The 26,573-nt window shown below is 44.6% G+C and overlaps 1 protein-coding gene across 1 annotated transcript in view; it reads left to right on the top strand.

Annotated features, from left to right (window-relative positions):
* Positions 1–796: 796 nt before the first annotated feature.
* MAGI3 (membrane associated guanylate kinase, WW and PDZ domain containing 3) overlaps positions 797–26,573 on the top strand; it is a 35,264-nt gene continuing 9,487 nt past the window's right edge. The window contains exons 1-16 of the mRNA XM_029962484.1: positions 797–815; positions 1,971–2,087; positions 3,342–3,461; positions 4,997–5,206; positions 6,491–6,665; positions 7,485–7,564; positions 8,994–9,051; positions 10,093–10,187; positions 10,792–10,980; positions 12,330–12,941; positions 13,956–13,987; positions 15,992–16,145; positions 16,728–16,819; positions 18,457–18,649; positions 19,356–19,541; positions 22,924–23,144. Coding sequence (XP_029818344.1) covers positions 797–815; positions 1,971–2,087; positions 3,342–3,461; positions 4,997–5,206; positions 6,491–6,665; positions 7,485–7,564; positions 8,994–9,051; positions 10,093–10,187; positions 10,792–10,980; positions 12,330–12,941; positions 13,956–13,987; positions 15,992–16,145; positions 16,728–16,819; positions 18,457–18,649; positions 19,356–19,541; positions 22,924–23,144 — 2,553 coding nt within the window. The remainder of the gene's footprint in view (positions 816–1,970; positions 2,088–3,341; positions 3,462–4,996; positions 5,207–6,490; positions 6,666–7,484; positions 7,565–8,993; positions 9,052–10,092; positions 10,188–10,791; positions 10,981–12,329; positions 12,942–13,955; positions 13,988–15,991; positions 16,146–16,727; positions 16,820–18,456; positions 18,650–19,355; positions 19,542–22,923; positions 23,145–26,573) is intronic.

The raw sequence follows: 26,573 nt of genomic DNA, 5'->3' as shown, positions 1-26,573 counted from the left end.
CCATTACATGTTTTGCTCATTATGCTGCAAAAGCAAAATCCAAAGTTTTATAAAGGACAGTTCATGGTGGTAAAATAGGGAATTGAGGAGGGGGCTCAGTGGCATCACACCAGGCAGGGTTGGCCCCGAGGGCTGCGGAGCTGCTGCACATTCCATGCCTGGGAGGATTCAGTGGGATCCACTTCAGTGGGAGTTGCTGTGTTGCTTGTGGAACTCTGGACAGCCACAAGAATGATGCTGAGGTGTTGTCCTAGCGCTGCAGAATTGATTTTTGTGGGTTTGGATGTAATTTTTAAATAAATTAAGTGTTAAAACAGGTGAAAAATCGACTTCATTTGGAGCTCAGGGCTCCTGTTCGACACAGGCTGTGCTGCCTCTTCTGAGCTTTTTCTTACTTTGCTTGGGGGCTTAAGGTGGTTTTACTTGGGTTTTGGTTAATTTGTGGACAGCACAGGCCTCTCTGAAGGGCTGATAGGTAATCTTGGTTCCACTTGGAAATGCTCCTCAGCTTGCCACAGTTTTGTTTGGAGGGAAGAGGGTGCAGGTTGAAATTCTGTTTGCTGGTGGTCGGTGGTGGTCGCTGAGGTCGTGTTTGAGAGATGAGTACAAGGTGTGACCTGCCCTTAACTTGGCTGGAAGGGAAGGGGAAAGTGTAAACTTGCCACAACCAAAACATTCAGCTGAACTTTTTTGGGAGTGAAACGTGGTCGGGCAAACTTGGTTAGCGGTGGAAGGGTTTTGATGGTTTGGGTGTGTTGGGATTTTTTCCAAATGTGACATTTATGTAAGTGCAGAAATGTTGGTTGAAGGTGCAGGTGAGCTCTGGGCGAGGGCTGATGTGGGTCTGTGCCCTGGTTGAGGTGTTCTCCTCACCAGTTGGGCTCACAGGCTTTCAGAGGCTCCTGTCAGAACCTTTCCTAGGGCAGGTTTATGCATTTCATAACCTGTTGGTGACGTAATTTAGCAGGAGCAGCCCTCTGTTCCAGCTTTTTTCCCTGCTGTTGTGCTACACCAGCACTCTCCTGCTGCTGCCCATCTCCTGGGCTGGGTTTGGAGACAAAGGCTGAGCTTTTTCCCTAAAGCCCCGAGTGTGCTGCTGTAGTATGTAACTTAAATTTACCAAGGTCACTGAACCCTGTTTAATGTGCTTTCTGGGAGGCTGACAGGGTACAAAAGATTGGTTTGTACCCTCCTGTCAGAAGGATGAGGCAGTAATACAAGAGCTCAGTTATTTGTGTGCTGAAGGGGCTGTGGTTCTCCAGTGATGTGACAGATTCACTAATGATACCTGACAGAAGTATTGCAAAGGAGTAATTGTAAAAAAAAAAACCCAACTCTCTTCTACTATGCAATGTTTTTAAAAAGGAAATATTTTCTTTTTATAATACCAAGGATGCAGGTTCCCTTGTGACAAAATGTTGAGCTCAGGTGACTAGTGAGTAGGTGTAAATTGAATGGAAACTGCTTCAAAATACAGTGACAGTAGTTTGCTGTCTGTGGAGACTTTGAATTTTGGTAATACGTTTTCTATTTGAATGCTTTTTATTGACTTTCAAATGACTCCAGAATATTGTCACTGCCTTGCCTGGGAGATGCTGGCATTGGATGGTTGTTGCTCAGCTCTGCTTAAAATCACTGTGCCAGAAGAAACTCTTCCCTGTGAGGGTGGTGAGGGACTGGCATGGGAGAAGCTGTGACTGCCCCATCCCTGGAAGTGTCCAAGGCCAGGTTGGACAGGGCTTGGAGCAATCAGGGATAGTGGAAGGTGTCCTGGAACAAGATGAGCTTTAAGGTCCCTTCCAACCCACAGAATATTTTTTTCTCTTCAGGTCGTTGCATTTAAAACAACCCAACTCTTTCACTGCTTTCTTTTTTTTCTCTGAAACATTTATATAGCAGTGAAACACAATTCTTGTGGTGAGATCCTGCTTAATTTTTACAAGTTATTCTCGTCTGTTGGGTTTTTTAAGGAAAAGTCATCAACAAAGACTTGCGCCACTACCTGAGCCTTCAGTTCCAGAAGGGCTCGATAGACCACAAACTCCAGCAAGTGATCAGAGACAATCTCTACTTGAGAACCATCCCTTGTAAGTATGTAAAGGTCAGCCTCATTTGATCTGTTCCTGCTAACAATCATTTATGAGCTTTAATTGCCTTCTCTCTTAATCTGGTTTATAGCTTTACCTTGCAGCAGGAACTTCTGGTTTTGCTGGAATAGCTTGATATGTGAAGTTGCCACGAATTGGTGCAGCCAATATGGACTGAAAAAGAGGAAAAAAGCTCAGAATTCCAGGCTCAGAGTGTTTCAGTGATAGAAACAGGGTGGCAGGAGGGGCTGTGTGCAGAAGGGGTGACAGTGGCAGAGAGTGCAGGGGAGCTGTTTGATCATCCTGAGAAGACAGACTGATTCAAAAGGCTCATCACCGACTGGATTTTAACATTCATTGCACTGAAAACTTATAAGTTTGTCAACTAACGTTTTTGTATTTACAGGAACTCTGTTCTCTTCTCTCTGAGCACGCCCAAGAGTTTGTGGCTTTCTTAAACTGCATTTCACTGTTATTATCTTTTATTTACTAGCTCTTGTTCATGCTGCTGCCTGACAAAATTGACATGTGCCTTTAAAATGCTGGTAGGTTGTAGGCAGTAATGAATCAGTGCAGTCCTTTCCAGGAGAGCTTTAATTAAGCTGTTTTAACTATGGGAGGCCTATTTTCATAGACACAACCCTTTGAGAACCTCTGCATTAACACAGCAATTTACTGATTGCTTTGAAAAAGCTGACCTACAGCCAGGGCTTGGAGTGTAGCTGAATTACACTCTCAATTGTAAGGTTAAAAAATAAGTTTTGTGCCTAGTTATGGATTTGGTGACCCAAAAATCAAACGTGCTTAGTCACGCTGAGCTCATTGCAAATTAGAGAGTTGGTACTGGTGGAAGCAGGGGGAGATGGAGCATCCTTCCAGCTGGGTTCAAATAAAATACCACGGCTGTTCCCAGAATCCCAGACTGGGATTGCCTGGCCCAGGCGTCGTCAGCTGCCACAGAAGTTGTTTTTTTTGGTTCACTGAGCATAAGAAAGAATTCTCTGTAATTACCAGCTCATCCAGCTTTTTCTCTCCTCCTCTGTCAGTACCAGAACTGTCATTCCTATGGAACTTATTGGCCCAGTTTTTATACATTATTGTTCACTTGCTCACCATTTGTTCTAACTCTTACTGGAGTGACATCACTGTATAAAGATTCAAAAATACATTGTTTTACTGAATTTTACAGCAGGCAGCATTTGGTAACAGGCAGCACTTAAGTATCTTACAAGAGTGTTTTCTCTGTCTTTGCAGGCACTACAAGGGCTCCCAGAGATGGGGAAGTCCCTGGGGTAGACTATAATTTCATTCCTGTTGAGCAGTTTAAAGCACTGGAAGAAAGTGGAGCCTTGCTAGAAAGTGGAACATATGATGGTACGTTGGTGATGTTTAATGGAATGGGAATAAGGGCTCAGTACTCATGTCCAGGATCTCAGTCCAAGTGTAGCTCCTGTGGTGCCACTTTTCCTGCCCATTTGATGATCTGAAAGTAGCAGAGAGGCAGTAGTGAGTCTATTTTTGGGTTACCTTTAAAAGAGGGGGAGTGATTTGGTTTTGAAGCTCTGGGCTAAATCACGGGTTGTCCTTTCAACCAGCCTTAATGCCACCTGATTATTTTCCTCGTTGCATTTTTGGAAGCGTTCTGAAAAGGTTTGTCTGTGCCTGGTACAATTTGAGCAGAATTCAGCTGATTTTGTGTAAAGCTCAGAGAACAGGGCCACGTTCTCCTCACAGATGTGCATCAAAAGGGCAGAAAGCGAGGGGAATTCTGATCCAGCAGGGAAACAAAAGCATTTTCCAGTGAAAAATTGAGCAGCACTAGACCAGATTGTCCAAATCTAGAGCAAAGTTGGTTTTGTTAAATGTGGTGGGGAAAAACACTGTAATGAAGGTGGTGAAAAAAGAAAAGGAAATAAACTATCTAAGTAGACAATCCTGTGACAGGCTCTGTGCCTCTTGTTTTCCATGTCCCACACTGTTGACATTGTCCTCTCTGTGGAAATCTCCTGAGCAAATTTAGGCTAAACTAGTGCTTTTTTGTTTCCCCTCAGCTGCCCTTTATCTGACTGTCCCCACTCTGAGCCTCACCCTCACTGATATTTGCAGAAGGGATTCTTATTTATTTTATTTACATGGTCAAAACCATATCCAGGCACTAAAAGTTACCCCAGCAGGAATTCTGGGAAGCTTTCTTGCTGTGCTCTCAATTCCTTAATAAAAATCATATGAGCAGTCAGGAGAGAGGTCAATTGCTGAAATTCTTTTCCAGAAAACAGCAGATGATTCCTTTGTGTTTTAGATTAAAATATTGAAGGCAAAAATCTGTTCCTTTTTCTCAAGTACAAGTCATTTTTAGGTGAAGCCATATTAACAGCTTTGTTTAGCAAGTGTCTTGTCAGTAGAAAATTGAAGGTTTTAAAATCAATTCTTTGTTAACTGCTTTTATGTAAATAGATACTTTATGTTTCTGCACAAAATTAATTTGCTTTTTGAATTCAGTGTGTTTCTGTTCTTGCATATTACTCTGTTAAATTAGTGTATGGAGTAAGAAAAATTGATTTTCACTGTTTTGCTTCTCTCAGATTGTTCCCCAAGTCTCTTTATGGAGTATTAGTGAATTCCAGACAAAGTAACAAATCCATCTTTTTCTCTAGAAAACTTGTGGCAGGATAGAAATCTTGAATTAAACCTCTTGTTTTCTGATATTTAATAGCAGCACTGGCAAAAAGTCAATGCAGGAATAAATAGGCTTTGACTGTTGATTGGGTTTTGATAGTGCTGGAGTTTTCTTTGAGGAGTTCAGTTTTCACCAAAACACCTTTACATGGGCAACAAAACACCCACAGCCACTGCCAGTGCTTTCAGCAGTGTCAGTGCTTTATTGAGCCTGATTTTTGCTTCATTTTCAGGTAATTTTTACGGTACTCCAAAGCCTCCAGCAGAGCCCAGCCCCTTCCAGCCTGATCCAGTGGATCAAGTTCTTTTTGACAATGATTTTGATACTGAATCGCAGAGGAAAAGAACCACTTCTGTCAGCAAAATGCAAAGGATGGAAAGTTCTCTCCCTGAAGAGGAGGAAGAGGAGGAAAAGGAGGCAGTGAATGGCAGTGGAGGGATAGGTTGGTTGACAAGGGGAGACATTCCCTGGAGTATTGTATAAATGGATAAGGAGTTTACAAATAACATTCCTGCTTCCTTAGTTTTGCTCAAGTCTGAAGGCAGTTTCTCTTCAGGCTGGTGCTTCTGCTCTGTTTTGAAATGATCTTTTAAACAGAACCAGCTGTTCCCCCAGCCAGATGTGCAATTGCATCATAGAATGCACTGCTCGGTGGAGAACATGTGGTGCTGGGGATGGGCCAGTTACATGAGCAGGAAGGAAAAATTTATCCACTCTTCAGAAAACAGAGCCCTTCACGGGGCAGAATTCGTGCCCTGTCAATGTTATTGTTTAATTTTGAGGGTTTGTAAATGGGAGATTTTAGGGAGGGGGTTGGTTTAAGGGGCAGCACCAGCTCGTGCTGTAAAAATTTTCAGATGATTTTGGTTGAGGGAGCTATGACACCACCTGAAACCACCCAGGGAGAGCTTGTGGAGAGAAATAAAGCCAAGTGTGTTGAGGCTGGAGCAGTGTCCAGCAGGACCTTTCCTAGATTGGCAGGATGCCCTTTTCCTTTTGCTGTCATGGTTACTCATCTCGAGGGGGAAGAACTGATGGTGGAGAGGAGCTGTCACATTGCATTTGCAGCTGATCCTGTGTGTGAGTGTTTAAGACAGACTTACACTGACCAGACCTGACCTAAACTTGCCAGTTTTAGGGCTGGCAACGCCACAGAGGGGCTGGTGGTGGGGTGAAGGTCGTGGGCATCATCATGTCACAGAGGGTACTGAGCATAATCTCAGCTCTGAGGGGTGGAGGTTTCCATTTTAAAGTTTCCTGCAGGGATTTTCGGGACTTTTTTTTTTTATGCTTGTGGCTTGTAGGAGGGATGTTGTTTGTTTTACTGGCAGTTTGGGTCTTCTCTGCATTTCCTTCTGGTGCTTTGAGGAATATTAGTAGGATTTTTGGGGTTGTATTATGGCATTGCAAACACTGCTCTCTCTGTAGGAGCAGCAACAAAGTGTAGTCAACTTGGAGTTCTGCCAGCGTTGATTTTTTTCAGGGTAGGCTCAGACACATAATACAAGGTTAATTCTGTTTGGCAGGGGAAGAGCAGAGTTCAGTGTTTTCATGTCAGCTTTGCAAAGTTCACAGCTGAAAAGAAAAAAAAAAAAAAGTGGAAAAATGCACATCACATACAGGGACGTGTTTGACATCCACTCGTAGCCAGATTAAGAGGGTGGTTCTTTGTGAGAAACAACATAAGCATCTGACAAATAGTAACACTTTCCCTGAACAACTGCAGAAAACAAAGAAAAACATTCAGATTCTCCTGACTGGATGAAACCTGTTCCCAGCTACAACCAGACAAGCAGCAACATGGACTTCAGAAATTACTTGTCGAGGGATGAGACCCTGGAACCCCTTCCCAAGAACTGGGAGATGGCCTACACAGACACTGGCATGATCTACTTCATCGAGTGAGTAACCAGCACCAGGGAGGGTTTGTTGTGCCCTTGGGGGGGAGGAGTGCTGCTGGCTGCAGCTTGGGAAGCTGCTGCTGCTCTTGCACCTCTTTTCTGCTCTTACTGCTTCTGGTTCTTTATGAAATTAAGTATATTCCTGCTGTTAAAATCCCTGCTGATGTTGCACGCTCGGTGCAATTGCCACTGTGCAGGGAAACTGCAAAGTCAGTTTGTTTGTTATAGGTTTTGTATCTCACAAATACAAAGCTGGGTGGGTATTGCTAAGTGAATTATAACTTAATTATATAATATATATATATATTTATAACTTAATTATATAATTATAGAAACCTTCACTATGTCAGATTTCTCTGAAATCTGAGACCTTGTTTATTCTTTCTTCTCTGCTTGTGTTCCTTGGCTGGGAATGCACGTTTCAAAATACAGACAGCCCAGATGAAAGTCCAGGATAGGGAAGCAGCTCATGTGTGCACCTGTGAAACTGCCTCATTTGTGAATTACAAGGCAAAAATGAAACAGAAACCTCCCTGAGAGTTAAGCACATGAAGAGGCTAAAAATATTTTTTCCTATCAGGTAGAGACAGCTGCTATTCCCACATGAGCTTTTGGGGTCTGGAGAGAGGGTTTGTGTCTCTGGGGAGTCTCCACTCTGCTGGTGCCTTTTCTTTTTAGCAGTTTTATGATGTGACTGAGGCACAAATAAAGGTTGTATTATCTAAAGGCTGCAGTTTCCCTACAACAGTAAATACTTGAGTAAAGTTTCTTCATTCTGGGGGAGTTTCTTCTTTGAATGGCCCATGTTCTGCTCCACAGTCACAACACCAAGACAACCACGTGGCTCGACCCCCGGCTCTGTAAGAAGGCCAAAGCCCCTGAAGATTGTGAAGATGGAGGTGAGATGTTCAGAATTCATTTGTCACCTGTCACTGATAAATGTCTGAGTTTATCCCAGCTGGATACAATCCATTACTGCTGTGGTAGAAGCTTCTTCCTGGTCGAGGTGACTCTGGAGCAGCGTCGTGCTGAGTCTCCCTGGTTTGGTGGCTGTAGGAGTTTACATAAGACTGGGAAAGTCTATGGTGTATTTTCCCTGGAACAGCAGAATCTGGCTGAACCAAGGGTTTATCTGCACTCCTGAGCAGAGAAGGAGATGTTTTGTTCCAGTGACTGTCATTGCTAAGGAGGAAGCTGCACGTGAGTGACGATCTCACTGTTGTGCGGGTGGAATTATGGCAGGAGGAGAAGGCCCATAAATAGCAGAATATAGAAATAATAATGAAGATATGGCATAATACATATTGCTAATGATAACTGTTGCATGTGACATGATGTCTTGTTTGAATGCAAAAGTAGAGGGAACAATCTGACTCCCTTCAATGCCTCCCACTGTCGCTTCAAGCCTCACAGGTCAGGTCCATGAGTGGCCTGCAGGCAATTCCTGCAACCATTTCCAACATAGCCAGGCAATTTAGTCAGCTAGAGAAGAGTATCAGATAGCTCTGTCTTCAGCAAATGCCTGACATGTTCCAAAAGCTGAGGCAGGCTTTCAGAATAGCCTGTCTTGCTCCAAAATTGCCCAGCCCAACAGCCACGGATCCATAATAAAGCCAGCTGGAGCAATGGCTGCACACTGCTGCTTATTAAACATATGTGCAGCTCACCACAGGATAAAAAAGAGCACTTTAAACAGAGATGCAGGGTATCCAAGTGAACAGTATTTAAATGAATAGACCCACTGGGTTTTTTGTCACACCCTGTGGAGTGATGCTGGTATTAGTAATTGGTAACATGCTGTCATATGCTTGGGAAATTCCTGTTACTGTCAAACTTAGGGCAGCCTCCAACAAGATTGCAGGGCAAATTTATCCTTAAAATGCCTGGCTGCCTGGCTGTATCCATTATTCTAATATTTGAATTACCATAGTCAGGATAACTAGAATAATCTGACCTCTGTGGTAACTGCTTACCACCTTCAGTCAGTCATGAGCTGCTGGGCACCATCTTACCAGATTTTAATTTGCCATTGGAAGGAGCTTTTTTCATGTAACTTCCAGGACCTTTATCAGATAGGTCCTTAAGTTTATTGTATGTTTAAAGTGGTGTGATTTTTGTTGAATATAAGTCTCATCATCTAGTGGAAGAAAGAGTGAGAGTTACAGGGCTTCAGATTCCCTGGAACAAACTCATAACCTTCATCAAGGAAGAAAATAGGACCTGTACTTTCCTCATATTTTCCACGAGTCTATGTGATCTTTCATAAAAACTCTGATATTTGTAGATAGCTTTCCACTGTAATGAAGAATTTGGTCTTTCTGATTGCAGAACTTCCTTATGGATGGGAGAAAATAGAAGACCCTCAGTATGGAACATACTATGTCGAGTAAGTGCCAGTTATTGGTTTGACATCATTATGAACTGAGCAGGAAATAATCAAATGCTTGATAAGTGTAGGTTGTAATGCAGTGAAAGGCCAGGTTGGATGGGGCTCTGAGCAACCTGGTCTAGTGGAAGGTGTCCCTGCCCATGGCAGGTGTGGAACTGGATGGGCTTTGAGGTCCCTTCCCACCCAAACCATTCGGGGATTTTATGAAGGTGTTAAATATGTCCAGTAAAAACAGCTCTGGGAGCAGTGAGTTCATGGTACAAACTTCTGCAGCACTGGCATGTGGGACAATTCATGGTGTGACCTTGAAGACTTACTGGAGTGTATTTTCATTTGGGGAAGGAAAGCAAGTAGCAACCAAAGTAATTTATTAATGTGAATGAGCTGATGTAATTTTTCTTAGCTTTAACAAAAACAAGGTCATTTGATTTAAGAGTGGCACCTGGTAACTGTAAAAGAGCAAAAATAACTTGTAGCTCATTGCTGTCTCCAAAGAGCCAAGTAAATAACCACTAAACTGCTGCAAGAGCTCTTTGGAATCTCCTTCAGGCCAGAGGAAATTAAATCTCTCCTTAACCATGGAGAAGAAAATTGGTAGAGTTGAAAATGTAGCTTCAGAGAAAGAGCAAACATTTTTCACTTTGCAAAGCCGAAATATTTAAATTATGCTCAAATTTACTGTTTCTCCCCCTCTGTACTGTACTGGCATCTACTGTAAAAAGGTGATGCCTGAGTTTGTAAACATTATAAGTAGATGGGTCAAGAGAAGAAGCAGGTTTGCTCAGTTCTAAGCTATTATAACTCTACCTAGTAATTAAAGGGAGTAAAATTTTATTGGCTCTCAAAGTAAATCAGGTTGTTGAGAGAACAAACATGCTTTCAGGGTTGATTATGGGAGTTTATCCTTCATTCCTCCAGAGCATTCATCTGAGATATTAAAAAACAGCGTTTGTAGACGTATCCTTTGGGGTTGGGATTTTGGGCAATAGGCAGAATGTTTCCTGCTGAAACCCTGACCTGCCTTTTCTGTGTCTGCAGTCACATTAACCAGAAAACTCAGTTTGAAAATCCAGTATTGGAAGCCAAAAGGAAAAAGCAGCTAGGGCAGGCTGATGCTGGCCCTTCCAAATCAGGTATCACTGATTATTGTGGTCTTTGTCATTTCTGTCTTTATCTGCAGGTGTGCTTTGTAAGTACCCAGTTTGGGAATTCATCAAGGCATTATAGCCTTGTCTTTTTGCTGGCCACTGCAGTGCTGCCCTCCCAAATCTGTAGGGGTTTTTTTGAAGGATTTTTTAATGTGAAGATTGAACTGAGGTACTAAGCCTGCTTTTAAATCATTTTGATCATTCTGAAACTGGTTGTCATAAGCAGCTTTGGGATGTGTGGAGGGTTAGAAGAGCCAGCTGGAAGATGCAGGTAAAACCACACCTGGAGTTTTCATGCTTTTGATTTACTTTAAGCTTGGTATTCAAGGATTACAACTGGGAATTCGAGGTGGGAGGTTTAGATACAGCTCTGTTACAATCTGTTCTAAAAACCTCTTATTTTTTTCCATTCCCTAAACCCAGGTGGGAAATTAATGTAGCACTGTCCTGTTTGTTTACTCCCCAATGGTGCTGCAGAGATTAACCAGCAATAAACAAATCATTAACCTTCGTGACACTTTAAAAAACAAACACAAAACTTACCAGAGCTAACCCTGGTTTCCTGTCTCTCTATTCCCTAATTCAAAAGGACCAGGGAAGTCTCTCTTCACTCGAGATCCATCCCAGCTCACAGGAGCACTTATAAGGACATCCCTGAAAAAAAGCACCATGGGATTTGGCTTCACAATCATCGGAGGGGACAGGCCTGATGAGTTTCTCCAGGTGAAGAATGTGTTAAAGGATGGACCTGCTGCACAAGATGGGAGAATTGCTCCAGGTCAAGTATTATTTCTCTAAAACTTCCATTTCCTGGGGTGCTTTGGAGAGCACAGCTCGAGGCACAGGAGGTTGGGTGACTCCATCCACATCCTCACTAAATGAAATAGTTTTCAGATTTGTGAAAGATCTGTGCAGAGCAGTGGCTGAAAAAGAAAAGAAGCAATGTTCTAGATAAAAATCTACTTTGAGGACACTTCTGAAGATTTCAGTACTTTAGCTAAGACATTTGACTTCGTGGTTGTTCACAGACTTGTTCCCTCTCTATACATAAAGGAAAACAGCATTACTGAATCCTGGTCTGTGTTTTGCTTCATTGCTGCCAAAAAACGTAGCACCAAATATTAAAACTGCAAAAAACCTGCAGCAGGAATGAGGAAGCAAAGCTGTGTGAGCTGGCCAAGTGAGGAAAGAAGAGAGATGAGGGTTCCTGCAATCCATGAAGACTTGCACACTTTTTCATTGTTACTATATGTTTAATTAAGTTCAGCTTATTGTAAGGTTTACATACTAGGAAAGGCAAAATGCTTCTTTATGTATCACATAAACTCTTCAGATAAGAAGACTTTTGAATGATTTAATTCTATTTACTTGTGAAACAATTTCCTATTCTGTTGCTGACATATTATTTAAACTTGTTTGCGTGTGGTTCATGTTCCACCTCTGTAAAAGTGAAAACAATCCTGCAGAACTGTTGGAATGAAAAGATGTGCAGCTATTCCTGTTGCAATTCATGGAATAATAAGAGAGTTCCTGTTTTATTGATGCCCAGGCATTTGAGAGATAAGGCAGTCTGCAGGGAATGTTGTATTGCACGTGCAGAGTTTCACATCAAAATGATGGAAACACAAAACAAGGTTTCAGGATCCGAAACCCACTTTCACTTATTTTGAAAATGTGTTCTGAGCCACGTGTGGCAGCAGTGTAATAGTATGGAATGTGTGTGGGTGCAATCCTAGCTTAAGTTCAGCCAGTCCTAAAATAAACACAGGGCCAAAAAAAATCCGATTTATTCTGGATTGGGTTTAGGATGCTGGACAATATGAATTAAGGCAGAAGACATCTGCTTGCAGGAGTGTGCGTGCTCTGCTTCATCTCCCGTGGCTGCACAGTATCATTTTTTTAAATCTGCTGCAGATTAAACTTTATATATTTAGCACACTGTGTTCTGAGATGAAATAGAATAAAAGCAGAGAGGAAATCCTGCGTGCTTTTTGGCAGCATTAGCCAGGAGCCAATTAGTTTGAAGCCTGCCCAGTGATTTCCTCCAGGTAAGGCTTTTGTTCTTGGCTCCAGGTGTGGGTGGTTTTGCTTCTGTTTCTGACGCTGTTGAACTTCCTTTTGCAACAGGTGATGTCATTGTGGACATCAATGGGAGCTGTGTGCTTGGCCATACCCATGCAGATGTTGTGCAGATGTTCCAGCTGGTTCCTGTCAATCAGTATGTGAACATGACCCTGTGTCGGGGTTACCCCCTCCCTGACGACACCGAGGACCCCGTGGTGGATATCGTGACAGCCACACCCATCATCAACGGCCCTCCCGTGGCCAAGGGAGGAGATGCTGCTGTGCCCAGCCAAGATTTGATAGCAGGGACAGTTGTGTTGGACCAGAATGGGAAAATGGGCCCCATGTTGGTCAACGGGCGCCTGAACGGCCCCTCCATGGACGCGGCGGAGCAGAGGGTCTCCCTGGCCTCCTCGGGGGGCTCCCAGCCAGAGCTGGTCACCATCCCCCTGCTCAAAGGGCCCAAAGGGTTCGGGTTTGCCATCGCAGACAGCCCCATGGGGCAGAAGGTGAAGATGATTTTGGACAGCCAGTGGTGCCAGGGCCTGCAGAAAGGCGACGTCATCAAGGAGATCTGCCACCAGAACGTGCAGAGCTTGACCCACCTGCAGGTGGTGGAGGTGCTCAAGCAGTTCCCAGTAGGGGCAGAGGTGCCACTGCTTATCTTAAGAGGAGGTACAGACATACATTTACAGTTATCATGTTGGTTATAAGCTTTTCATAAAGTCCCTTTTTTAGTGTGATCCCTAAATCGTGTCCAGTCTTGACAGCTAAGCAGCAGCTCATTATGACTCTGAGCTGTTATGTTCTGAGTTTAATTTATCCCCCTGAGCTTTTGGGGTTGCTAGGGTTTTGTTTGGGGTTTTGGTTTGGTTTTTCTTCTCTTTTTCTTTTTTTTCCCAAAGTTATATGATGATATGTTTATGCACTGTCTCTTCCAAGTATCTGGGGAGTGCTAAAGCAAACACGTGGTCTCCAGCATAATGCAAAGCATATGATGGGACTGAGTTTCCTGAGGCTCTCCAAATGCATTCCAGTAACTGTGGCTGCAATGGACAGGGGATTGCAGGAGATAAGAAGGAGCATCAACAGAGGTGGAGCTGATCACTGGGAATAGCAGAAAAATTCTGATTTTTCATTTGCATATTTATACCCCTGCACTGACTGTCAGTCACAGACCACGATGCACCTTCTCCCCGAAAACTGTAGTACAGAGTGTGTGTTTCTCAGAGGGAGCTGAGTGGATTATGAAGCAGCTCATGGCTGCTCAGTGTCTCTTCAGGCTTTATGTAGAGTGTCACTTCAGTCACTGATATTTGCAAGAATCTCCAGGTCTTTTTCTGTAGAAATGCTATTATTCCCTAATAAGCTAAGGGAATAATTAGATTTCTTTGTAGCAAGTGAAATTCCCTCAGACAAATTCACAAGTCTGCTTATCCCAGGAACTGATGGGTGATTTGGTTGACTGACCAGTGTTTAGCAAACAGAGAAATAGATATTTTTCATTGTTGTACAGCTTTCAATTCTAATTGAGACTTCTCTGAAGTGATGGTTTTGGTCACTTTGTCACTTCAAAGAAGAGTGAAGCAGAAGTTACTGTTTTCACCCCAGGAGGAGCTGATTATATTGCTATAATGTTGTTTAAACTTTTAGGAACCTACTATTGAAATTACTTTCTATTTTCTTCAGGTCCACCCTCACCTACTAAAACTGCCAAAGGGGTGAGTATTGGGGATGTATTTAACTTGGTTTCTAATGGAGAATATTCAGGGGTTTAGGGTTGCAAAACAGACTCTTAAATATGGTCTAATGAACAGGAAATATCCCTTTGAGGTTTTTGAGCTGTTTAATGGAGATGATGGATATCTCTCTTATTACTACTGAAGAATCAAGAATACAGCAAAAGTCTGGTATGATGATAAGTGTAATATTGTTGGTTTTTCATGATTATCAAGTTCTACCATTACTTTCTGAAATGGCTGATTGTGTGCATGCTCTGACCTGCTTTGTAATCTCATTTCCTCTGGATTTTATTCCCTGTAATAATCTACAAAATGCTTTAGCAAAACCACGTCTACTTGGCAGGCACAAATTCTTTGTCTTTAAGCAGCTGCTGTCAGAGTACTCATTAAAAGGGAAACAAAATAGAGTGTATCTACTTTTTTTCATTGCTAATTATTAAAGTGGAATGGGATTTCTAAAGGAAGTTTATGATACTTTGATTCTTCTCAATCCTCACACAGAATTAATGGACTGGTTAGTGCTCCCTTCTGGAAATGCTTATCTTTGGATCCATATTTTCAGCAGGTCTCTGTGTAGCTGTGCATTTCTGGCTTGATGTTCTTGGAAGTTCAATCTGTTGGGCCATCTTTGCTATATATTAGCTCAGTAAAGAATCCTCGGGCTTAATAAAATACCCTCTGATTTAATAATGCTGATATTAATGCATATGTTGGCCATGCATGTTTCTGTTATAAATTAGGCTACTTGAGCACAGCTGTTTCTTTAAAAATGCTTCTTGTACAGAACAAATCAGTGCATTTGAGGAGAACCCCATTACCACAATGTGGATGTAGCTTCTCTTTCTATCTTTATCCTGCTGTTTGGGTGCTGGAGTCGTATCCCAGCAGTGGGATAACACAGACACACGTGTTCAGCAGACTGTGCTCAATAAGATCTGCAGATTCCATCCCTTGCAAGCATCCAGCTGCCCACCCTGAATAAATCAGGGCAGAAATCCCTGCAGTTGGAGGGCACAGGCCCTGGCAGTGTGGCTCCCATGCTAAAAATACTTTGGATTTGGGGACTGGCATTCTCTTCCAACACGTGCAGGAGCCCATGGAGCACTCGATGCTCAGTGGCATTAAGCAGTGTGGCAAAATAACTCACTTAAAAAGGGCAAGCTCTTGTGTTTATAAACAAACATACAAGAAGTGTCAAACTGCTGAATGGCTCAGGGCAGTTTCTTGTGCTCTTGGTGAAAGGGCAGATCTAACTCTGCTCTGCTCGTGCTGTGGTTCAGCCACGTGCAAGTTTTCCAGGCTGGGTTTCTGCCCAGAGTAAGTATTTGGAGTTACTTTAGTGCACAATTCATTGGAAATCAGGGTGAGAGACCACAAGGATGGTTGGTGTCCTTTCTTTGGGAAATACTGACAGGACTGTTGCAGCTCTCAGATCATGAAAAGGCAAATAGTGAATTCTAATGCCTCAAACTACCCAGGTGTGTCCTCCTGGCCTGTGTTTACACTGCCTTTGGCACTCCTGGTGTTGGCTGGGAACACCCCTGGTGCTCGTGGGGATGTCCTTGGCAGAGGGCAGGAGACAGTGCCCCTGGTGAAGCAGTGTGTGCCCATGGGCCTGGACTGAGCTCCAGAGCCTGGCAGGTGCCTGGCAAGGATTTGGGGTCTTCTCCAACCATGACTGTCCTGTGCATCCCACTTCATCCCATGTGCTGGTAACCACCAGGATCTGCCCAACTTCACTCCTCTCTGGGCAGCAACCCCTTCAAACCCCTTTCTCAGCCCAGTCTCCAGTAGAAATCTGTGTCCCACAGGGGAAGACTTCAGTCCTCTGGTCAGACAAATCCACTGGAAAATCTACACTGAGTCACAATTTTACTCCCCTGTTCCCTTGTTCCTCTTCTGCTTGGTGTTCCTTGTCTTTGCCCCCACAAGTTCAGTTCTGCTTCGGTTTAATCTGGATTTTGTGGGTGGGGTGTGTTTCAGAAGGACAAGCAGGACAGTTCAGGGAGTTTGGAAGCTGTCAGTGATCCCATCCCACAGCCCATGCCCTTCCCACCCTCTGCTGTGCGATCAGGCTCTCCCAAGCTGGACCCTTCTGAAGTCTACCTGAAGTCTAAGACTATTTATGAGGACAAACGTGAGTAAATCAACTTGAAAATACTCGATTATGAAGGAATTTTTTCTTTGTCATATGTGTGGTAAAACTACTGAGACTTTGTTACTCTGTTTGTTAACCTTCTGTGGATAAAATTTTGTTAACCTCCTGTGGATAAAAAGTTTCAAAAAATGCATAATTCATGCAGGAATCAGAAAACTTTGGAACACATTTAAAAAAAAAACAATTAAAATGTTCTTTAAAAAATAATTGAAATGTTTTAACTGTATTTGCAGTAAAACAGTTAATTACAGAAATGGTCTTGAGGATGAACTAGTCCTGAAGTAAAGCTGCCCTTTTCAGAGTTTATAGAAGTAGCTCTGAGCTGTGTTAGACTGGCTTTTATCCTGGCCCACTGCATGAATGTAGCTGTGATTTCTCTTTTGAAAATTGATTTTTCCCACTTGGAAAGAGAACATCACTGAATATCTGGCTGTTTTATTATTTACTGTATTTCTGGTTACTGTGTTCTGTCAATAAGACACCTCAGAATGCACCACCAAAGCATAATCCTTCAGTAATCCAAGATTAGCTCCTTACATGTTTTGAAATGTTTTTTCTCAGCTCCAAACACAAGAGATTTGGATGTTTTCCTGCGAAAACAAGAGTCAGGCTTTGGTTTCCGGGTGCTTGGAGGGGACGGGCCGGATCAGCCTGTAAGTGGACCTGTTCAGTGTTACCTGTGTGTTCCTGTCAGAGTGATCCTCTGTAATCCTCACTTCCCAGCATTCCGGACAGTTCAGTGATGGCAAAATTGATCAGTTCAGTGCCTGCCTTTCAAAGATCAGGAGTTAATCCAGATTACCTTTCTTTTCCCCTCTTTGTGGCTGCCTTCAGTCCCCAGCCTGTCTTTGGTAGTGGTTTTCTGTCAGGCTGATGAGGCCAGTGGTGTTTCTGCAGCTGTTGCTGTGTCCCAGGAGCCCTCAAAAGGGCTCTGCTGGTGCCCAACCTTTGCCCGTTGCCACCTGATCCCAGTGGTGGCCTTGGCACAGAACATTCCTGGGATTTAATGCTCCACATCCCCAGAGCAGTGGAGTGGAAGGAAGGGGCTGCTCACCCTGCCAGAATCCCACCAGGCTGTTCTTTTCCATGCAGTGAAAAGAGGTGAGAGTTGGGATGGGGTCACATCCCCTTTTCCCCCACTTTTCCCACTGAGCCTTTAGAAGTGCAAGGAGTTGGAGGCAGCTGGGCAGGTGCCAGTGCAGACACCCCTGGATAGTCCATTCTCCCAAAAGATTGCCCTCTATGTCCAAAAATGCAAAGATTTCTCTTTGGGAAGAAGCACTGCATGTCAGGGGCCTTTCCTTCAGCTGTCAAGTGAAGAGGAAAACCTTTTGGAATAGATACACAGATTGTTTTCTGATTACAGTGAAGGAATTCAGTTTTTCCATTCCCAGCTGTGATCCTGTGCTAGCTTTTTTTTTTTTATTATTATTTAACCTCCCCTCCCTAACATGCATTTAAAGAAAAGAGCAAACCCAAAGAATGTTACTTCTACTGCACTTTTTTATAGCATTTGTGGTGTTTTGTTTCCATAACAGCCATAGCTGTTGGGAAGTGTGGAGCTGATGTCATGAGTGCTGTGCACAGATGAGCTGCCCACCACTGCTTAACCTCCAACAGCACTGGCTGTAATTATCCTTAATCTTTCCTTTAAACTGAAAGTGATTCTAGCATATGAAGTAGAGTGTGGTGTTCTTATCTGTGTTATATTTAGTAGCACTTTCTGAGGTGGGGGCAGACAGAATTGATAATGTTTGAATTCATTATCTAATCACCTAGAGCTGAGCACTGAGACAACTTGGAGCATGGAGCTGTCTAAGCAACTTCTCAGAAATAAATTTGAGTTCTTTCAAAAGCTTTTACTTCTTCCCCAAAAACTCTGGCCCACTCCTGGTAAAACAAATAAAATGGAATAAGTAGAATGGGTGACAGAGGCTTTTGTTTCACTGGTTCTGAGAAATCACATATGTTAAAGTGTTTGCTCATGTCAAAGGTTGGGCTTTTTAGCAAGCTGACAGATATTCTCAAGGGAGCAGAATTCGTGAAAATGAGGGTTAGAAATCCCCCAAAACTTTTTAAAAAGTATATATTGAGTGCTTTGAGCTCCTGGGTTGTCTCCTGGGTCAGCCTGTGCAGAGCACACTCACTGGCTGCGTTTCTGCTGGAGCTGGACAGGGAGATAATCTTTAAAAACATCTTCCCCAAAGCCCTCATCAGCCTGGATTCACCTGGATTCCAAGCATTACGTGTTGTGCTGAGTCCCTGTTCCCTTTCCTGTGCTCTGTGACAGATTTACATCGGGGCCATCATCCCCCTGGGAGCAGCAGAGAAGGACGGGCGGCTGCGGGCGGCGGACGAGCTGATGTGCATCGACGGGGTCCCCGTGAAAGGGAAGTCCCACAAGCAGGTTCTGGATTTGATGACCAGTGCTGCACGGAATGGGCAGGTCCTGCTCACAGTCAGGAGGAAGATCTTCTTTGGAGGTAGGTGTCTGACTGCCCAGAGGGGCTGCAGGACACACAGAGCACTTGGGGGCTTGTGAGCACATCCACTGAAGCTGCTCTGAAATCATTTATTTCAGTCTTTAATTGTTGCACTAGAGCTGAGCAGCCTGAGATTGAGGAAGGTCAGCTGTAGCTCTGAGTAAGTGGAGAAAAGCAGAATTTAATAAGCTGATGCTCTGGTGGCTGCTAATTTGAACTGCTCACACAGGGAAGGCTCTGAAAATTATGATGTAGGGGTGATTTCTTCAAACCTTTTTGCAGGTAGTAGTTAAAACAGCCACTAAAGCTATGAAAATTGAGTAATAACCCAATCTGTTTTCTGTACATCATGGAACGAGTTGGGTTGGAAAAGCATAAAGCTCATCTCATCCCAAACCCCTGCCACGGACAGGGAACCTTCCACGTGTCGTATTCTCAAGTCTTTTGGCATCATCATGTAGCATTCAAACCAGAGCTGATCCAGGGCAGCATCTTGTGATTCTGCAGTTTTAGATCAGTGTCCAGATCAGCAGTTTAGAGAAGATTATTGTCTGTGACTCCCTGAATGACAGAGCTGGGATGGGATTTAGAGCCGACGACGGTCCCTGCTCTGATCAGTGACCCTGTGCTGGCACTGCCACCGACTTGTGCTGGAGTTGCTTGGTGTGGTTTGTTCCTTATTTGTTGTCTGTCTGTTACCTGCCAGGGGAAAAGCCAGCAGAGGAGGAGGAGGCCCAGCCTGTCCTGGCTCAGAATGGCTCTCCCCGCCCCGGCCGGGGGGACTTTGCCAGCCAGCCCTGCCCGGAGGTGTACGATGTCCGTCTGCAGCGGAAGGAGAACGAAGGGTTTGGCTTTGTCATCCTCACCTCCAAGAACAAACCTCCTCCTGGGGGTAAGTACCATGTCCTGGTGGCTCTGCCACTGCCCAGCCTGGCTGCAGCTTCTCCAGGGATTTCTCTGTCTGTGCAGTGCTGGTGTTACTCACACAGTCACCTTTCCCTCACCCTGTCCCAGCCCAGCCAGCTGAGCCTTGGACTGTCTTGCTTCTTGTTTGTGCTCCTTTTCACCCAACTGTGACATAAATGGGGAGCAGGGGAGTGTATATCCTACACAACCAGCCTGTCCACAGGACTGTGCACTTGCCACAGGGCAGTGTTTGGGATGTGGATATTTGTCAGGCCTTGGTGGTGATGTAGATTCTCACACTTCATTAATTCACTGGCATTTTAATGGAAGCATAGTTTCAGCCTTGGCTTTATTTTACCTAATCAGGTAAGATTTATTCTGGGGCTCTGAGAAAGGAGAGGCTGCAGTGCTTGGAGGAAAGCAATGAAGTTGTTGCTGTCAGACAGAGAGTGTCTGTGAAGTTCATCAAAATGAAAAAGTAGCCTGGTGTGGTATTGCAGTTGTGAGACATGAACATAGCTCAGGCATAGCTGTAAGGATAAACAGCAAAGTAACCAAGGTTAACAGCTAAACCAAAAGAAGTGATGTGACCAGCAGTGAGGGAGAAGCTGTTGGCAGGAAGGTCTGGAGTCCAGGGAAAGGTCCTGCACAGGAGCAGGTCTGCTCAGGGCCGTCAGGTGTGTTTGTGTTGCTCATGCTGGTGGCTGCTGCTCACCTGGCAGGGCCAGGGAGAGGATGTCAAGTCATTTTGGCACGATGGGATGAGTAGGATCATCTCTGGGATTAATTTTTTTTGGCATCAGGTTTGGGTTATCTCTGTCAGCCCTTGAAATACAGGCTTAGGTGGTCACCCACAAATGAACCCAATTCACTGACATGAAGGTACAGATAACTCCTGAAATACTCAGTTCCTTTAGTTCCTTGGTGTAAATCACCTGAAACTTCCTCAGCTGGTTCCAGACATAGTAATGAAAGTGTCTCTTTTTTTTTTATTGAGCCTCAGACACTTCTGTTTTCTCACTTCATTTTACTGCACAATAAAAACCAGCAGGGGCACAGAAAAAAACTGTTTCTAAGTAGCATTGTGCTGAATTTGTATGACATATATTCAGAGTCTGGTCCTGGTCCCCCCTCAGCCTCCTTTTCTCCAGGCTGAGCCCCCCCAGCTCCCTCAGCCACTCCTCATATGATCTGCAATATAAATTATAATATAACTGTGCTACAGACAGTATTTTTGTCTGAAGATCTGCTGCAAATCCGTCTTTATTTGATATTAGAACTGAAAATAGAAGGCAACTGAAACCAATTCCAGTACTGGAAACAAGGCCTGTGGTCCAGGCTGTTTCTAACACACAAAGAGGCACTGGTGCATCCACAAGCTGTGCTCTGCAGAACTTGTCTGTGCCACAGTTTAATGTGAAGCTCCTGGGTTCTTCAGGATAGATGCCAGGATATTTTAGCCAGGCTATTTTAAGTCAAGTAATCAGCAATTAAGTCTGCAACCCTGCAGTGCTTCACTCTTCACAGTTGGCTCTCAGGTTTATATAATACTTTAAAAACCAGTCTATTAAGGGAAGTGTAAATAAAATTTAAACTCATGGTAAAGGCTAGAAGGCATCAATGTCTGTTCCTTCACAGTGACTTCTGTGTGTGCTGGCTCATTAAAATGATCCTTGGTGGCTTTTTAATCCTGGGTGGCTCATGGCCTGGTCTAGTGGAAGGTGTCCTTGCCCATGGCAGGGGGAGTGGAATGAAATGGGCTTTAAGGTCCTTTCCAACCCAAACCAGTTTGTCTGGGATTCTGTGACACTGTGGAAGTGTTTCAGGTTTGCTCTGGTGGTTTTGGAAAGCCAGCTGATGATCCAGGCAGGTGCTTGGTGTTCCTCAGAGAAAGTGTGTTTGGGAGAGCAGCACCTGTGGAAAACAGGTATCCATCAAACCTGCTTCAGGCCTTGGAGATGCAAAGAGGCTTTCACATGAAGTACCAGGAAAAGCATTTATGGAACATGTGGAGGTTGGTCTGGGAGGTGTTTGGAAATGAGCTACAAAGGAGCTGTGCAGCGGTTCCTGCACAGACGAGCCCTGAGGAGAGATCTGGGAAGGACAGGAGCCAACTCTGATGTGCTTTCAGGGATCCAGATGAATGAGAGGCTGTTTTGGATGCCTGGGAAAGCTGCTGACTGCTGTGCTTTCATGTGATGCAGATCTGCTCTGTCGGGGCCACGTCAGCACAGGGGCAGCTCCACGAGCACTCCTTGCCCCAGGTTTTGGAAGGTCTCTCCTGTCACCATGGCAGCTCCCTGGCTGCCCAGGGCATTCTGCAGGCATGATGTTGGGGCAGCAAACCATAAAACAGGATCCCTTCCTGAGCACCAGCACAGCTCGTGGTGGGGAGAGCACAGGAGCCACAGGTGAAGCTGAGCCATGGGAGAGGTGCTGGAGTGGAGCATCCCTCCCTCCTCCTGCCTGTAGCTCTGCCTCTGTGTTCACCTCTGGGAAAGGAACTGAAATCAGTCTTTTTTGCCTTCTGCTTTTCCTAAAATTTTCTCTTTTCCCCATTCTGTCTGTTCTGGCCCCGTTGCTTTGGCCTCTGGAGGAGTCTGTGCAGGACACAGTGTCACTATGGGGTGAACTGAGGGAACCAACCCAGGAGAGCTGGATAAAATGGGAGATAATTATTCCAAGTGCAGGTTCATCTCAGCAGGGCAAGGGATGAGGTCTGTGCAGAGCTGATGTAACACACCTTGCTGGGTGTGCTCAGGGTCACTGCTGAGTTCCTCACCAGGTTACTGAGTCAGTCCCTGGCAGGACACATTTGATTTCTCTTTGAAGTGTGTTTAAGGGTTAATTTTCAGTTGCAAGGAGGAAGAGTTTACCCCTGCATCCAGATTTCTGTGTTACACTGGATATCCATAATTGTCTCTGAGCCCACACAGCGCTCCAGGGTGGATGCATGAAATGGAAAACTACATTTTGAGTGGCAAAACCCAACTGCTCCGGAGCGCTGCGGGGCCACGCGCTCTCACTCATCCCTCTGCAGATGTGACCCATTTCCTCGCCGTGTTTTCCTTCAGGCACAACACCCTGTACCGTGACAGGGCCGTGCTGTTGGGTTGGCTCAGTTCACTCCCAGTGGAGCATTTCTCACGGTTTGCAGGTTTTCCTTGTAAAGCAGTGCCACCCTTTGGAGCGGGAGTGATTCTCCGGGACGACCGCGGCGATTCCGGGTCCACGCGGCGCCTTTTCGACACGCAGACAGTGGGATTTTGGGGTTGGCCTGTGCAGGGCTGGGAGCTGGACTTTGATCCTTCCTAGTCAGGGTGTTCTGTGGGTATTAAGGTGTTGCTGTGGCTGTCCTTGATCCCCAGTGATTCCCCACAAGATCGGGCGGGTGATCGACGGCAGCCCCGCTGACCAGTGCGGGAAGCTGAAGGTGGGCGACCGGATCTCGGCGGTGAACGGCCAGTCCATCGTGGAGCTCTCCCACGACAGCATCGTGCAGCTCATCAAGGATGCTGGCAACGTGGTGACCCTCACTGTGGTGGCTGAGGAAGGTAAGGAAGCTGCCACCACACTGCCAGAGTCTGGCGTTTGTCACTGCTGAAGTTAATGCGCTTAAATCGAGCGTTTGAAGGTGCTCGGAAATTATAGAGGGTGAATCGTGGAATATCCTGAGTTGGAAGGGACCCACAGGGATCATCGAGTCTAGCTCCTGGAAGTTGAATCACCTGGAAGCTCCTTTGTTTGCTCTAGAAGAGCTGAAGGCAGGCAGGGCAGAGAGAGGCAGCTGCCAAGGTGGTTGCACCTCAAAAAAGAAAAGATAGAAGTATTAACAACACAATGCAGAGTGAGAGAAATTCTCTTAGTTTCTCATGTGTGAGAGAGAAAAAGGGCTGCTGACACAGAAATACATCCTGTCCAGGCCTTGTGTTCTCCAACTGAGGAGAAATGACCTCTGTGAGGGGGCTGCAGCAGCCAAGGGATGATGCTCAGAGAGAAAATCTTGCACCCCAGCACCGCCCATTTCTTGCTGCTGCAAGTCCTGCCAGAGCTTTGTTCCCAATGAGCTTTGTTCCCAATGAGGCAGCTGCTCCCAGGATCCTCTGTCCCTGCCCTAAGGCCACAGGGATTCCTGCTTTCCAAATCTCTCCCTTTAAACCCCTGAGCTTTTCCTTTCTTCCACGTTAAAACACGCAGATTCCCTAAAGCTGCACTCCTGGGATACAACAGAAACATCCCGTGGTTCTGGCAGCCAAAGGGCCACATCCCACCAGGTGGGGAAAAACCCTTGACAGGGTCTTTCTGCAAATCCTTCACCTTCAAAACCTGCTGTGTCACCTGAGCAGCAAAGTAAGTCCTGGGGGCTGCAAAGTCCCATCTTTAGGGACTATTTTTGGTGTCAGCTCCCAGACCACCACAGGTTTGTTTCTATGCAAACAGGTCACTACAAATATGTAAAATCCAATCATTTGAAGAGAAAAGCTGTTTTCCAGCCCTGCATTTCTCTGGGTTGCTGCTTATGGATTTAATTAAACTCCCTATCATTATTTTGTCAGAAAGTTGGCTTCCTTCACCTTTTAAATAATAAATACCTAAAGCCAGACTGTGAATAAAGCCAGCAGATAATTCTCTAATTTCACATTAGTTGCAAATGTTTAACGTGCCATCTCAGCCTGTAACACAGAATTTCAAAGACTTAATGTTCCTTTTTGTCAATGCTCGAAGCAGAGAGACCTCTGTAAATTGTTATTTTTCTATTAAGATTTTTATTTTTATCGGATCTGATTCATTCCAGTTTGAAGGGACACACTTCAAAGCAGTTGCCCAGGGTGATGTTTATAAAGCAACTGAAGTTCGAGTTGGTTGAATTAGATCTGTTTCTCTGCAGCTTTTAGTCACAGAATCCCAGACTGGTTTGGGTTGGAAGGACCTTAAAGACCATCTCATTCCACCCACTGCCACGGGCAGGGACACCTTCCACTTGTTTTCAGAATAAGTTTTCTGAATATCATGTTTTTTCCTATTATTTAGGCATGACCTTACCTGGACTCTGTGTGAGAACTTTTCCCGCTGCCTCAATTAGAGATTTGCAGCCAAAATGTAGAGATAAAACCAGAACCTGTGGAGACTCAACAAAGAGAGGGGAAAAAAACCCCTCAGTAGCAGGTGGTGAAAGCAGAGTGAAGATCAGTCAGAAGAAATCTGTGGCTTAGGGGAGCTGGAGTTGGTGTGTTTGAGATGTAAAGGATTTCGTGACAATGAAGGAGAAAGAAGCAGAACCTGCTCCACCGAAGTGGGAATACATTTCCACTTTAAAATTCTCCTTGATGTAGCTGGAGAAAGGGAGTTTAGCTCACAGCAGAGCCCCGTGTGCAGCAGAGAGATCCAGCTGGATGGGAGTGAGTCAGGGCTTCAGGCACTGCAGGGAGGGAGCTGAACCTCAGAGAGGTGCTTCACACTGAGGGAAATGCAGGATGCAGCTCAAAAAAAAAAAAAAAACAAAACACCAAAATGCTCTTTTTTCTGGAAGCTGTTCAGCCTCACAGAGCACAAATCCTGATCAGGTTTGCTGATCCCCAGCACTGTCCTCTGAGAGTGGCAATAAAACCTCTGCCTGGTCCCCCCCAGCCTTCCCAGGCCTGTGATCTTTGCTTTTCAAGGGAATAAATGAATTCCCCTTCGTGCACCAGGAGAGATTCTTTAACATTTTTCACCAAAGCAGGAGCCTGTCAGCTTTTGTCATGTATTAGCTGGGAACACACGAGAGCAGGCTGCAGGATTTCTGCAAACAGATGGCATTTTTCTTGCCTGTGCTTCTAAATTAAAAATCTGAGGATAAACCAGGAGTAAAAGTTGACATTCTGTCTCTAGAGAAAAACCTCTTTGAGGCATGTCACAGGAGCAGCACCAAACAGTCCTGTGGAGGGCTTGGGAGGCCTCACATACCTGAGAAATTCAGTTTAATGTGCTTTAAATTTCCCTTCCCTTAAGATGGTTGAGCACTTTTTATATTTTAATGGAATTTTTTCGTTCTTAATTAGGAAATGCACTAATGTGCTACATCTAAAAGTGCTGGAACATCTCTAGTTTTGGTGCTCGGGTTTATTATTTTAACCCTCATAGGGAAAAAGGAGTTTATTAGTTTTTAATTCAGCACAAAAGTTCATCTTGAGCCACTCTTTGCCCTTCAGATTCTAGCTAAGAGGCAGCTTTTTGCATGGACTGTGGTTCCTTATTCTTAAATGGCAGAGTCATTTTGTATCCTGAAACATGTTTTTTGTCCATAAATTCAGTGGATTTAGAAGTGCACAATCACTGTTTTCCGTGGAAGGGAAAATAAGCTATCTTAAAATATTTTATTAAAATGTTATACTTTAATTTAATACTCAGATTTTGGGAGAAGGCAAAGCACTTTAAACATCCCTGTTGATAATTTGCCAGTGAACTTATCCCCCAGTGTGGCTGTGGCACCAGTTCCTCTCCTTCCCTGGAGCTGGGCAGGAGAAAAGTCTGTGGTGCCTTAAATAAGTTGGCAGTTTCCCTCCTTCCTTGGGGTATTCACCTCCAAATTCCCATTGATCCTGCAGGTCCTCATTCCCTTACCTTTCCAAAGCAGTGTTTCTCAGATGGACATTGTTCTTAATCCCTTGCAAAATTTTATTACATTGAATATCCCCTATAATGGATCTGACCACCCCTGATCCCTTCTGGCCTTTAGCACCTCAGAACCCTTCTGTCCGTGTCTGGATCCATAAAATTGTGTTATTTTTTCTGAGGGAAAGCAGAATGAAAGAATAAAAACAGAGAAGAATAAAAACAGGGATTAAGAATAAAAACAGAGCTGCACTTGTGTTCCTGGAGTGGAAAATCCTTGTTGTGTGAGCGAGCTCAGCTCAGCCCGAGGTGCCACTGGTGGATTCCTTGGGAGCAGCAGCAGCTCTGGTGGTCACTGTGATCCCAGCTGTGGATTTGGGAAGGTCTGTGTGCTGGTTTAAAGGTAAACCAGCAGGGGAAATGA

The sequence above is a fragment of the Manacus vitellinus genome, unplaced genomic scaffold, assembly GCF_001715985.3.
Source record: "Manacus vitellinus isolate BGI_N305 unplaced genomic scaffold, ASM171598v3 scaffold_47_pilon, whole genome shotgun sequence".
NCBI lineage: Eukaryota > Metazoa > Chordata > Aves > Passeriformes > Pipridae > Manacus > Manacus vitellinus.
Note: the sequence above shows the minus strand (reverse complement) of the source record. Positions and strands in the feature narration are given on the sequence as shown.